Source organism: Ctenopharyngodon idella, chromosome 10 (assembly GCF_019924925.1).
Source record: "Ctenopharyngodon idella isolate HZGC_01 chromosome 10, HZGC01, whole genome shotgun sequence".
In the NCBI taxonomy this organism is placed as follows: domain Eukaryota; kingdom Metazoa; phylum Chordata; class Actinopteri; order Cypriniformes; family Xenocyprididae; genus Ctenopharyngodon; species Ctenopharyngodon idella.
Genome location: NC_067229.1, coordinates 4,946,004 through 4,960,784, shown reverse-complemented (window position 1 = coordinate 4,960,784; position 14,781 = coordinate 4,946,004). Strand labels below are relative to the sequence as shown.

The following is a 14,781-nucleotide window of genomic DNA, read 5'->3' as shown; positions in this document are numbered from 1 at the left end:
GAGATGCTTTGGAGATGGTTTGTCTTTTCTTGTAGGCTGAGCACCTGGTATCTGCTTCATTTAAAGGTGACCTAGAACACTATTTCACAAGATGTAATATAAGTCCAAGGTGTCCCTAGAATTTGTCTGTGAAGTTTCAGCTCAAAATTCCCCATAGATTTTTTTTATTCCATGTTTTGAATGCCTATTTTGGGGTTTAATGAAATATGCGCCAATTCTGTGCGTTTCCCCTTTAAATGCTCACGCTCCCCGCCCCCAAGCTGGCAAGGGTCGCAACTCCATAATACATTTTATAAACAAAAGAATAAGTTCACACAGCTCTCTCAAAATGGATCTTTACAAAGTGTTCGTGATGCTGCATATCAGATCACATAAGTATGGTAATTATGTTTATGGATGTCTACATTTGATTCTGAATGAGTTTGATAGTAGGCTATGCTCTGTGGCTAACAGGGCTAAAGCTACACTGTTGGAGAGATTTATAAAGAATGAAGATGCATTTATACAGACTGCAAGCATTTAAAAATGAAAATAACGGCGTGTCTCTGGTCTCCGTGAATACAGTAAGAAACAATGGCAACTTTAGCCACATTAGCAGTACATTAGCAACATGCTAATGGAACATTTAGAAAGCCAATTTACAAATATCACTAAATATATCATGATATCATGGATAATGAAGTTATTATCGCTCCATCTGCCATTTTCACTATTGTCACTGCTTGCTTGTTTACCTGCATAAAGTCTGTTGTTTCGGCTGTGCAGCTCCAGACATTAATACTGGCTTGTCTAATGCCTTGAACATAGGCTGGTATATGCAAAAATTGGGGGCGTACATATTAATAATCCTGACTGTTGCGTCACAGTTGGTGTTATGTTGAGATTCGCCTGTTCTTCAGAGGTCTTTTCATAAATCAAATTTACATAAGAAGGAGGAAACAATGGTGTTTGAGACTCACTGTATGTCATTTCCATATACAGAACTCTAATTATTTAACTATGCTGAGGTAAATTCAATTTTCACTTCTAGGGCACCTTTAACTACTCACTGAACTCTAAAGGTCTTTCCTCATTTATAAACTCCAGCTTACCATATTATTTACCTATATGTGTTTTGTAATATTTTTTGCTATTATTTGCTAATATTTTTTTTATCTCCTCTCAGGATCCATAAAGGTACTAAAAACTTATTTAAAACAGTTCATGTGACTACAGTGGTTCAACCATAATGTTATAAAGCAATGATAATACTTTTTGTGTGCCAAAAAAAAAACAAAAAAAACTTTTCAACAAAATGTAGTGATGGGTGATTTCAAAACACTGCTTCATGAAGCTTGAAGCTTCACAAATCTTTTGCTTCGAATCAGTGGTTCAGAGCACCAAAGTCACATGATTTCACGTGATTGATAGAAGAGCCAAAACGCACAGATCTTTATCCTGTCCATTTATTCAATGTTGATTATGAGAACTGATTATTTGCTTCTAATCTACCCAAACTTTAAAGGTGCCCTAGTTAGAACACTATTTCACAAGGTGTAATATTAGTCTAAGGTGTCCCCAGAATGTGCCTGTGAACTTTCCGCTCAAAATACCATAGATTTTTTTTTTTTATTATACTATGTTTTAACTGCCTGTTTTGGGGTGGGATTAAAAATGCTCTGATTTGGTGTGTGTACACCTTTAAATGCTTGTGCTCCCCGCCCCCAAGCTCGCAACTCCAAATAAACATTGCATAAACAATAGAATAAATTCACACAGCTCTTTCAAAATGGATCTTTACAAAGTGTTTGTGATGCTGCATATCAGATCACATAAGTATGACATGCATTTTGTGGATGTTTACATTTGATTCTGAATGAGTTTTATAGTAGCCTATGCTGCGGCTAATGGGGCTAATTTATAATATAGATTTATAAAGAATGAAGATGCTTTTATACAGACTGCAAGCGTTTAAAAAATTAAAATAACGATGGCTCTTGTCTCCGTGAATACAGTAAGAAACAATGGTAACTTTAACCACATTCAACAGTACAGTAGCAACATGCTAACGAAACATTTAGAAAGACAATTTACAAATATCACTGAAAATATCAATTATCACTCCATCTGCCATTTTTTGCTATTGTACTTGCTGCACAGCTCCAGATGTTAATACTGGCTTGTCTTGAACATGGGCTGGTATATGCAAAAATTGGGGGCATACATATTAATGTACATATTAATAAATATAAAATGATAGTATTTTAACAGTAATTTACTGGGTTAATGTGAGAAAGGGTCACGGTTTGTCTTGTTACATGGCCAGTTAACCCCTTGCTCTTATATATACCATTATGTGGGCAAATGGCTTTTTTGTAAATGGACAGCGATTTATGTATTCACTTAAGTATAGATGATGTTTCACCAGTGACAGGATTTTTTTTTTTTTTTTTTTTCATCCATCTTAAAATAGATGTTTGCTGAAGGAAGTTGTAATATTGAGTCATCAGTCACATGATATTTACAGCTCAGTATCAGGCTACATACCTAAGAACAAACAACACTTTTTGTTGGATATGATCTTTAGAAAACAGGTACAGGATGTGGGGAGTCTAGATGTGAGATCAAGAATAGGTGAAGCTTTCTTGAAATAACTTCTGTTTCTCTTGCTAGAGCTAGATATAACTACAGAAGCAACTTTTACGTTCCCAAAATAATGTCACTGTCTAATTTGACAGAATCTTTTATCTGTCAGAATCAGTTACATAGTAAAGCTGTGCAGATCGGAAGGCAAATGTTGAGCTTCATGTGAGGAGAAATGGAAAAAATACCCTTCAACCACATGGCACACGCCTCACACCTCAAACACAAATATCTCACAGTAGTCGCACGCTCATACAGAAGCTGTCTGTCCACCCGACAGATCAAACCATTTCTTAAGCACGGTTGACTTGTTTTGATGAACATTTTACATTAAGTTTTCCAGCTGTACAGATATGGTCTCAATTAAGTTAGTAGAAGCTCAAATCTGATCTGATGCACAACAAACAATGAGGTTTGTTCTTCTTGCATGCCAATTTTTTTTTTAAGCTTGAAAAAAGAAACACACTTTCATTGTGTAACCAGTGGCTCGCGGTACCAAGTGTGATGTGCAGTGAGCGACACCAGTTATAAAACACTTGATTCTGCTTTGTGTAACTTTGTGGAGTTAGACACGGGACAGAAGGCGGCAGTTTCACTGTAGGCCTTATTCCCCTGATACAAGACAAAAATTAGAAGCCTCTTTTAGAGTGAATCACCCTTGTTGTCTCTCCCATTTAGTTACAATAAAAAGGGGAAGGAGAGGAGACAAAGAAAAATGACATTACACAAGAAAATAGCATACCTGATACAAAACACAAACAAGCACAAACAAACGAGTGAATTGCACATGATGTACACAGCTAAGTAAAATAACATTATGCACATGAATTGAAGTGATATAGATAATAGCAATAATTACAATAAACTTCAGAAGTCAAAAGAAACCTGCCTCTCCCATTCAGTTACAATGCAAAAGGGAAGAGGAGGAGACGGAACAGGAAGTTATGTTGGCTCATGACATCACAACAATTAAAGGGGAAAGCAATCGTTTCAATCAGGCAGCTACATGAGATATATGTAAATAAACAATTTTGTGTGAATTCTACTAAACAATACATTTTATACATGTACATTTTTATTTAACAATATCATTTCTATAGCTGTTATAAATGGATGGACAAAAAATTATGAGAGAATATTAAAAATACCTCTAGTCATTGGTTGAGTTGATTAACGGAATGTTCTCCACCTGAGTTAATTAGTTTAATTTTCTGAACTTGCTCCTCCTGAATTTTGTTAATGAAACACCATGTAAATTATGGGATCATTACTTAATTTTTGGTGAACTATCCCTTTTAGAGTCAAACATAACATTTTTCCAACGTTTGAAACAATGCTGATTTGGGATTTTCTCATGGTGACAGGTGCATACACCACATGATCCCCCTCTTTAACTTTCTGTAAAAAAACACAATACATTAGATTGAGTTCTCAGTGATTTTGCTTCAGGACCCAAATTTTACATTGGGCATCAAGTAGTGAAGCAAAATAACAAAATTGTTAATAATTTCTATAAAATCAAATATTGAAATGAAGTATTATTACACTGTTGATGCTGCTCGGAACAAATTTTCATCTTAAGAACAATTAGCAAGCAAAGCATTGAACTACAACAGAGACTGTTGGTCAGTTTCATCGATTTTACAAAAGCATTAAACAGTGTACATCGTGGCAAGCTTTGGAAAAATGTTTGGTCATATGACACCCTGTTAGTTTCATTGACATTTATCATCAATCCAGCTGCTGCTCCGCACAACCAAGACCTCTCTGAATTCTTCTGCGTTGACATGGGAGTGAAGCAGGGCTGCGAACTGTCGCCATTCCTCTTTCTCCTCATTATGAATTTATTCATTGTACATACCCTTGCCCACTTCAACCACGGCCTACAGTGACAAGACGGAGTACTTGCGGATTTAGATTTTGTGGACATTATTGTGTTGCTCTAATAAACTATTACTCTGTGAGCTAACGGCTGCACTGGAAGAGAAGCAGGAAAAGTTAAAATCCGGATAAATGCATCCAAAAGCAAGATCCTTCATATAGGCTACGTCTGTGTGTAGATTCCAGTACACGTTGACCCAACAGCCTCTGGATGAAGTTGATCAGTTTACTTATCTAGGCAGCATTGTGACGGAGGACAGCAGCTCAGACCAAGATGTTGTGAGTGGACTTGGGAAGGCCATGACGGTTATGCAGTGACTACGGCCGATCTGGAGGTCTAATGCTATCGCCCTAGGAACAGAAATCTGACTTCTAAATTCGATCGACATACCCATACCCATCTACGCATGTGAGACTTGGAAATTGTCGGCAAGCATCAGCAAACATCATTTTACAACAACCATGTCTTCGGCAAATACTCTGTGTCTCATACCACGACTATGTCAGCAACAAGGAAATATACTGAACAACTGTTACCCGCCCCTTGGCTGATGTCGTCACAGAGCACCGTTTTCGCTTTGCGGGCCATATTCTTCGCCTGTCCCCAGAACATATATCAAAGATGCCCATGTGTGGACGCCATCCCATGGAAAGAGGAAGCAAAGAAGCCTGAGACAAACATGACGGTGTACATTCATCGAAGTCTTACATGCCGTCGACCTACCATAGGACGAAGTCGAAACAGTTGCGACTGATCGAGTAATAGATCATCGCTGCTAAAATAATATAGAGAATAAAAGCAGAGATTAAACTATCTTACCCATTTGTGTGCATTTCCTTTGAAGATCATGTCAGCATACGTTATTTCTACATCACAAGCCTGATCTGTTTAAATAATAATAATAATAATAGATTAAATAGCATTCATAAATTTGACATTACAGCAGAGAATGCAGTAATTATATTTTGAACAATATTCTTAACACATAATTTCAATGAAACTCAACAAATGAAACATGTGAACACATTCACCAGCAGAAAGCTGAATCTTTCCACATGATTATGTTCATAAACCGGAGAAAGTTGTTTTATTATTGAAATAATGTAGAAAAGCATTTCTGTGTTTGCATTTAGTGTTTTGATGCAGATCATGGGGGAGTCGACTAAAGAATGTGGTCCAGTGACATTATATGCAAACATACCGAAACCCAGTCACTGCACACATTATTCCTGTTTCTTCCATTAGAAAGAAACTAGAGGGCATTAATTACTAAAATTATGAGAATAAATGTGATTAAATGATAATTGGCTATTAACTGATTCAAATATTTAGAGTATATTTTCATAATAATTGTTTTAAAGCTGTAGCTTTTAAACACTTGCCTTCTTGATCTTTTTTTGGTTACACTTTATTTTACAGTGCCGTAGTTACATTGTAATTACTCAAATAAGTACTGAGTACTATTAATTAAGTACATGTACTTACTATAGAGTTACAGTTAGGGTTAGGGTTAGTTACTTGTAATTATGCATAATTTACTGTTATTACTATAGTAAGTACATGTAGTAACGTGTAACTACGGCACTGTAAAATAAAGTGTTACCCTTTTTTTCTTTGTTTTTTGCAGATGCAGCAGATCCCGACTGAAGCGACAATCAACAGAGATCCAGCAGCAGCAACAGAGATCAGCGCTATCTGAGAGTCTGAGACTGGATGAAGTGAAGGAGAGTGTGTTGTGATGATAAAGAGAGACAGTCAATGAATAAGTGCATAAACATGTAAGGCCCGCCCAATCGGCCCAACGGCGGTTTCCCACAGGACAGGGAAGGTTTCTTGCGCATTCGGTCTTTTCAGTGTGGCAAAGTAGTTTAATTCCAAGTGATCTTTTATCTGACTCCATTTTATCATGACCTTGAATTTAGTTTAGAATGTTGTAGGGAAAACACACCCTAGGAAGTAAAATTAGCTCAAATGAAATAATTAATTTATAGGGAATTATAAAGAGTTGTTTAGTTTACGATCGAGCAACTGAATCGTCCAGCGTTCATTTGCTCGAGCCGTAATAGCTTTGGTTTAGTTATACCATGGTTTCCCACGTACACTTAGCTAGAGTAACATTACATTAAACAGAGGTAAGGCTCATCCTATGTAGGTTAGTCGATCAACATTTTGTTGTCCTAAACGGAAATTCCCTTTTTAGCCTTTACAGTCTAAGTACACTTGAACTAATGTCAAGCGTTAGTTGGAGCTCTAAAATCACAGTTGGTGTCCCCTCCTTCTCCATGCTCTCTGAGGCAGATGTTTAAAAACTCATCCTTTCCAATCACCCTACTACCTGTCCGCTAGACCCTATACCCACTCATCTTCTTCAGGCCATCTCCTCCTCAATTCTACCTGCACTCACTCACATTATCAATTCTTCCCTTCACACTGGAACATTTCCCACAGCTTTTAAGCAGGCTAGGATTACCCCACTGCTAAAAAAAACCCACTCTGAATCCAGCACTTTTAGAAAACTACAGACCAGTATCCCTTCTTCCTTTCATTGCTAAGACACTTGAGAGAGTTGTGTTCAACCAACTGTCTACTTATCTCACACAGAACAACCTCCTTGACAACCACCAGTCTGGTTTCAAGAGTGGCCACTCAACTGAGACTGCCCTGCTCTCAGTCACTGAAGCCCTGAGACTGGCACGAGCAACTTCAAAATCATCAGTACTCATCTTGCTGGATCTGTCTGCTGCTTTTGACACAGTTAACCACCAGATCCTCCTGTCAACACTCAAGTCGAAGGGCATCTCGGGAACCGCACTCCAGTGGTTCAAGTCTTACCTCTTAGATAGGTCCTTCAGGGTATCTTGGAGAGGTGAGGTGTCTAAGTCGTATCATCTTGCTACTGGGGTACCTCAGGGCTCCGTGCTTGGACCACTTCTCTTCTCCATCTACATGTCATCACTAGGATCTGTCATTCAGGATCATGGTTTCTCCTATCACTGTTATGCTGATGACACACAACTCTACCTCTCATTCCAACCGGATGATCCGACGGTTGCTGGTCGCATCGCAGCCTGCCTGACAGCCATTTCTGCCTGGATGAAGGACCACCACCTTCAACTCAACCTTGCAAAAACGGAACTGCTTGTGGTCGGTGCCAACCCAACACTTCATCATAACCTTTCAATTCAACTTGGTTCGTCAACCATTACTCCTTCCAGGACAGCCAGGAACCTTGGAGTGGTGATGGATGATTGTTTAAGCTTCACAGATCATGTTGCTACAACGGCCCGGTCCTGCAGATTTGCCTTGTACAACATCAAGAAGATTAGACCCTTCCTATCGGAGCATTCCACACAAATTCTTGTCCAAGCTCTTGTTCTATCCAGACTAGACTATTGTAATGCTCTCTTGGCTGGCCTTCCAGTATGCACTGTCAAGCCTCTACAACTGATCCAGAATGCTGCAGCAAGACTGGTCTTCAACGAACCGAAGAGAGCGCACGTCACTCCTCTCTTCATCAGTCTGCATTGGCTGCCAGTAGCTGCTTGCTTCCAATTCAAGGCTCTGATGTTTGCCTACAGAACGACCGCCGGCTCTGCACCGCTATACCTTAACTCGCTACTTCAGACTTATGTGCCCTCCAGAAACTTGCGTTCTGCAAGTGAACGGCGCCTTGTGGTGCCATCACAAAGGGGCACAAAATCGCTCTCACGGACCTTCTCCGGGTCTGTTCCTGGCTGGTGGAATGACCTGCCACGCTCTATCTGAGCAGCTGAATCTTTAGCCATTTGCAAAAAAAAGAAAAAGACCTATCTTTTTCGTCAGCACTTGACCCAGTAATAGTAGCACTTACCTTGATTTCTATTCTTCTTCCATCTATATGTGTATTTATTTATAAAAAAAAAAAAAAAAATTCCTTGTTACGAGCACTTTACTGACATAGCTGTGACTTCACACAGCACTTACGTACTGATGTTCTCATGTTGATTTGATTGATTCTACTATTCTCATTTGTAAGTCGCTTTGGAGAAAAGCATCTGCTTAATGACTAAATGTAAATGTGCCCTACGCTCCACTCAAAACTGGACTTTAGTTTGTTACTAACCTGACGCAGATTTGCAGTAACAATGGATACATCGTAATCTACTGAAGTTAATAATTTCGGAGTAAGTCAGAATAAAATCAAATGTGACAATTTAGTCAGGTAAATGTATCATGCCAATTACATAATCAATTCAAAGATGATCAATACAAAACATCATGTGATTGACTCACAAGAGAGAGTCCAAATGTTATTTCCTTTGTTTTCTCAAAGAGTAGCCCTCTCTTGGTCCAGATAGTCCAGCATTAGTCTTACAAACACTAATATCAGCGCTGCACATGTGTGGCAGAGTTGAGTGATGTCCAGATGTTGAGTCTGGTTGCTGATGGGATTGTTCAGCACACAGCTGTAGGTGTTTTTATCCTGATATTCCACCTCCAGAGGTAGAGAGAGACTGATGCTGAGATCAGACGCACTGATGCTGGACAATAAACTGTTTCCTTTGTACCAGGAGAGAGTCACATGACTCACATTCACAGCTGAACACAACAATGAACAATTTGATGATGAAGAAGAACAGTGTCTGCTGATGACAGGAACAGGCAGACAAGCTGAAAAGCATCAGAGAATCGAGAGAAATAAATAAACTATTAATCAACAATCATATTTTCAGATCAATGTGTTGAGTGAGTGTTTAGTGTGTTGATGGTTGATGAGTGTGTCTGTGAACATTTCAATGTAAATAGTTAATAAAAAAGGGAATGTAGAGGACAGGATTGCTGATCTCTACTCACCATATTATGAGTAGGGTATTTCATTAAGATCAGAGTTTAGTGTCAGGGTGTGTCGCCAGTTTGTCTCTGTTGTTTGTTAGTGTCCTGTCATTTTCTGCAGCTCGTGATTCGAGCAATTAGCGTTGCCTGGTAGCGCTGTATGCACAATCACGAGCTGATTTCCCTCACCTGTCACTTGTTCCCCTTTCCCTATTTATTCCCAGCTGTGTCTACCTCTTGTTGTCAGTTGATCACTATGTTGTGTCGCGTGGACGTGTTTTTGTCTGTGCTCTCTGTCTTGTGTTTTTGCTCTCATGACTTACCTGCTATTTGCTGTTGTGCTCAGGACCCTAAGACGAGGAGTCTGTAGCGGGACATTATCTCCTGCTGGCGTCCTCTTTCCTCTCGGTGATCTCCCCAGTCTGTGTGTCCGCTTATGGTGTGCGGAGAACACATTGTCATCAAGTTTTCCTAAATAAACTTTTCACTTTTTGTTCACTGCATTTGAGTCTTCTATTTATCTGAAGCCTGACATTTAGAGTGACAGAATCTCCCTCCATCACTGACACTGACTGTATTTCATTTGTTTCAGCATGAAACACACCTGAAGAACATGAATATAGACAGATTAAGGTTTAAGTTGGTTTACAAACCTGAAATCAGGTGTAGATTGAATATTTTAAATATGAACAGAAGAACATCCAGAGATGCAAAAGCAAATAAATACATGATGATAATTACAGTTTGACAGTACAAGTTTAATTTTGCCAGATATATTCAATAGATTTCTTGAGAAATTGCTGGGAATAATTTGCATTTGAAATATTTAAAATGACGATACTGAAAATCAGAAGGAAAAAAAAATATATTTGAAAGTGGTTCAATTGAGGCTTTGGATTTCTGAGGGAGAGAAATTTATAGTCACAATAGAAGGCCTGGAAATTTACATTTAAAAATTACAGTTAAACACAGAGACCTGGATTCACAGTATGTAAATCTCATGATATTGATCTGGAACATAAAAGTAAGAAATAATGTAAACTGAACAGTAGTAGCTGCTTTATTACCCTGAAACTCAAATTAAGCAATAAAATGTTTTACTTACCCATCAAACTCCAGCAGCAGAAACAAAATAAAAAAAAAAACATCTGAAAAATGTTGTTCAGTTCTTCATCGAATCATTTCATCCATTTGATAAGACTGTCTTGCTAAAACCCTCAACCTGCCTCTTTGGTGGGTGAATCTTTTGACCCTCCTACTTTACACACATGTGAGAACTGCTTGGTTACAATCATTCTTTCACATATCTTCTTTTGTGTATAGCAGAACAATACAAATATTTATAGAAATATAGAACAACTTGTGGGGGAGTAAATGATTACAGAATTTTCATTTTTGGGTGAACTATCCCTTTAAATACATTTTTGAAAGATATAGATATGCTCAATATGTAAAAGTAGTGTGTGAAGTTGAGCCTAACCCCTAGTGAATTAAAAACGTTTGTAGGCTATATAACAAAGTACAAAGTTAAACTCTCTGCCATCTCACAGTACTAGTTTTACTGAAGTTCAGCTTTTGAGTCATACTGAACCTCTGCGGGATGTGGTTGTAACTGAGGTGCCTGATTGCTGAAACCATGCCCGCCTAGCTCGACGTGATCAAGTTAACAGGCTAAAGAAGCTATCTATCTATCTTAGATACTATCTAAAATATTAATAAAGGTAACAAGTTATTAGAAAGTTCTAAAGGTTTACTGTCAATCTATGTTGTCTTTTTTACGATATAGATGCTCCATGCTGGAATAACATAGTAGGCCTAATTTGTGTCGGGTATGCAAATGACAACACGCAAAATCAAACGGGACTCCATACCTTTGTAATGAAATAGCGATCGCCAGATGAATCCAATCCATGGCACTTGGGTAAAATGTCCATGAGCGTCCACTGAAAAACAAAAACAGTACTTTTTGTCTACAAAAGCCTTAAATCCATGAATTGACCTGTCACTCAATTGACCATGCCCTTAATTATGCAGAACTTTAAGGCTTAATATAACTTAAATGGAACGAGCACACAGAATAGTATCCGTGTGCAAAAATCCAAGTAGGTATCGCTGCAGCCTGGAGACCTCCAAGAGGGAGGGCCTCACCTCCAAGTGGGAGGGCCTCACCTCCAAGTGGGAGGAGCTTTTGCCGCAAGTGGGCTGGAATTCACAAACAGGATCCCGCCCTGCAACCAAATTCATTGGCTGAGGTTACAGTGATGGTAGGTTTAGAGGTCAGGGTTGGGTATAGGCAATCGTTATTGACATGGCCAAATAAAGGTGCCCTAGAACCCTTTTTCACAAGATGTAATATAAGTCTAAGGTGTCCCCTGAATGTGTCTGTGAAGTTTCTGCTTAAAATACCCCATAGATTTTTTTGTTTTTTAACTGCCTATTTTGGGGTTAATTATAAATGCGCCGATTCAGCGCGTGTCCCCTTTAAATGTTCGCGCTCCACGCCCCCAAGATCGCAACTCTATAATACATTGCATAAACAAAGTTCACACAGCTAATATAACCCTCAAAATGGATCTTTACAAAGTGTTGGTCATGCAGCATATCAGATCATGTAAGTATAGTATTTATTTGGATGTTTATATTTGATTCTGAATGAGTTTGATAGTAGCCTATATGTGGCTAAAGCTAACATTACACACTGTTGGAGAGATTTATAAAGAATGAAGTTGTGTTTATGAATTATACAGACTGCAAGTGTTTAATAATGAAAATAACGACATGGCTCTGGTCTCCATGAATACAGTAAGAAACAATGGTAACTTTAACCACATTTAACAGTACATTAGCAACATGCTAACGAAACATTTAGAAAGACAATTTACAAATATCACTAAATATATCATGATATCATGGATCATGTGAGTTATTATCGCTCCATCTGCCATTTTCACTATTGTCCTTGCTTGTTTACCTGCATAAAGTCTGTTGTTTCGGCTGTGCAGCTCCAGACATTAATACTGCCTTGTCTAATGCTTTGAACATGGGCTGGTATATGCAAAATTTGGGGGTGTACATATTAATGATCCTGACTGTTGCGTCACAGTTGGTGTTATGTTGAGATTCTCTTGTTCTTCAGAGGTCTTTTCATAAATCAAATTTACATAAGAAGGAGGAAACAATGGTGTTTGAGACTCACTGTATGTCATTTCCATATACAGAACTCTAATTATTTAACTATGCTGAGGTAAATTCAATTTTCAATTCTAAACATTTCTTTAAATGTTTAGAATCGTCTCCAGGGCGGGATTTCCAAAAGTTTGTTTTTTCAGGCCACCAAAACAGCTTGTTGTTTAAATTAATGGCCAAACCACATCAAAAGTTTTCTGCTTTCAGTTGAAAATGGTATCATTGAACTGCCACTTATACTACAAAATGGCACAGAATAGTGCAAAAGTATTATTTGTCTGATGCTAATAATATAATGTAAAAATTGACTGAACTAAAAACAGTCTGTGCTTTTAAAGTTAATATGTATGTATGTCTAGTTTAGTATAAGTAGACTGCATAATTTAAGTTTGTTTAGTCATTTCACTTCCACATTTGTATTAAGGTGAGATGCATCACATAGGCTATGTTTTTTTTATTATAGAAATATATTATATAGAAAACATCATGTTGTACGCGCGCACACACACACACACACACACAAACTTTTGAATGCTCAACCTGAAAAATGCGAGTTGAAAATAAATATGAAGAATATATATATATATTTGAGTATTTAAGAGCACAAGTTGCTATGGCTACTTTCATACCCTGAGAATTTTTAGAACCGAAAGTTGGGGTTATATATTTACTTATCTGTAAATCTGAGTATGTCGCATAACCATCTTACTGGAAACCCCCCTGTTCGTCACAGTAAAGAGCATGTACACAAATATGTGTTTGTCAAACAAGTATTCAGGTTCTGAATTAAGTTTGTACTGCTGATACTGTAAGTGTTGTTACTGGTATCATCCCATTACTGGAAAATATTGATATTGTTATATTGCAAATGTACCTAGAGCTTTTAACTATTTTAACCAGAAAGCTGCCTTTGGTCAACCATCTTCATCAAGAAAATAAAGAATGACTGAATATGAACAGAATGACTTATTATAGGTCCACAAGCTACGCCAGCACAAAAACAGCATTAACTAGCTTATTGATTTATTTTATAGTTGATGAAACACTTTACTGATATTATTTGATGTTCCACATCTGTACCTGGATGCATAAATTATACGGCTGTGTTGAATGTTGTTACTGTGGTGTTAAGCTAGTGTTATGAAGTGGAGATTTCTGACTCATTTTGAGAAAATTTCCTTTAAATTTCCACAAATTATTTATATATTTATTTATTTATTTTTGCCTACATGTATTTTGCCTTAAAAAAATGTACCTATAGAACTGTACATATGAGTGCTGTGTAGATGATATTTGCTTTGGAGATGTTTTGTCTTTAACAGTAGACCCTTGTATCTGCTTCATTTAACCACTCACTGAACTCTAAAGGTCTTTCCTCATTTATAAACAGCAGATATTATATAGTTTTCCTATATGACTTTGGTAATCTTTTTTTGCTTCTTAATAAAGGTATAAGACCAGGTTACAGTTAAATATTTTTTTAAAATATATTTATAAAAAATATGAAGTAGCTTACATGATTTCTCTATAGGGTTGATTTCAGCATAGTTTTTTTCTGTTATTTTCACTGCCATGAATGTGTTATTTTGATTGGTTTCCACTTACGTGTGCCTGTTCATCTTCCTACTGATTTTCCTTAAGCTAATGTGAAAGGTCAGTGGTGTGTCATTGATTCAATGAGCCAAAACATTATGACCACCTGCCTAATATGCTGTTGGTCCTCCGTGGAACAGATTGTTTGCTCACCATCTTGTCTTCCCAGACCTTAATACGTGGCCTTGTTAAGAGATGATCAAAGATATTCACTTAACCTGTGATTGGTCATAATGTTTTGGCTCATCAGTGTACAGTGTTTATTTTTGGCTATACTGTAAGATTTATTTATAATGTTCCCTATGGTTCAAATGTGGAGCTATTAAACATTGTACACCCAGTTGCTTATAAAAGTCATAGCACACCTCTCCTTAACAAGCCTGGATCATTTAATTGGATCATGTAAATGCAGTAAAAATATGGAAAGCTGTTTTTTTTGTGAACAGCAGATGCGGTACATTTACCGTAAAAATCAATCTGGTATTTTAATTGCAATTTACAGGGTTTAATGTGAGAAATTAAATGGCCAGTTAACCCCTGCTGTTAGATACACCATTATGTTGGCAAAAGGCTTTTTTGTACATGGACAGCGATTTATGGGGGAATGAGATCTTAAAGGGATAGTTCACCCAAAAATGAAAATTTGATGTTTATCTGCTTACCCCCAGGGCATCCAAGATGTAGGT

The 14,781-nt window shown here is 37.6% G+C and overlaps 1 protein-coding gene across 2 annotated transcripts in view; it reads left to right on the top strand.

Moving 5' to 3' along the window:
• The window catches only part of LOC127519786 (carcinoembryonic antigen-related cell adhesion molecule 1-like), a 265,873-nt gene that overhangs the window by 19,259 nt on the left and 231,833 nt on the right, over positions 1-14,781 (top strand). The window contains exon 6 of one of the 2 annotated variants that reach the window (XM_051907362.1): positions 6,132-8,955. The exons of the other annotated variant lie outside the window; for it this stretch is intronic. Within the exon in view, the coding sequence (XP_051763322.1) occupies positions 6,132-6,203 (72 nt within the window). The 3' untranslated portion in view covers positions 6,204-8,955. The remainder of the gene's footprint in view (positions 1-6,131; positions 8,956-14,781) is intronic. 2 annotated transcript variants of the gene reach the window in all.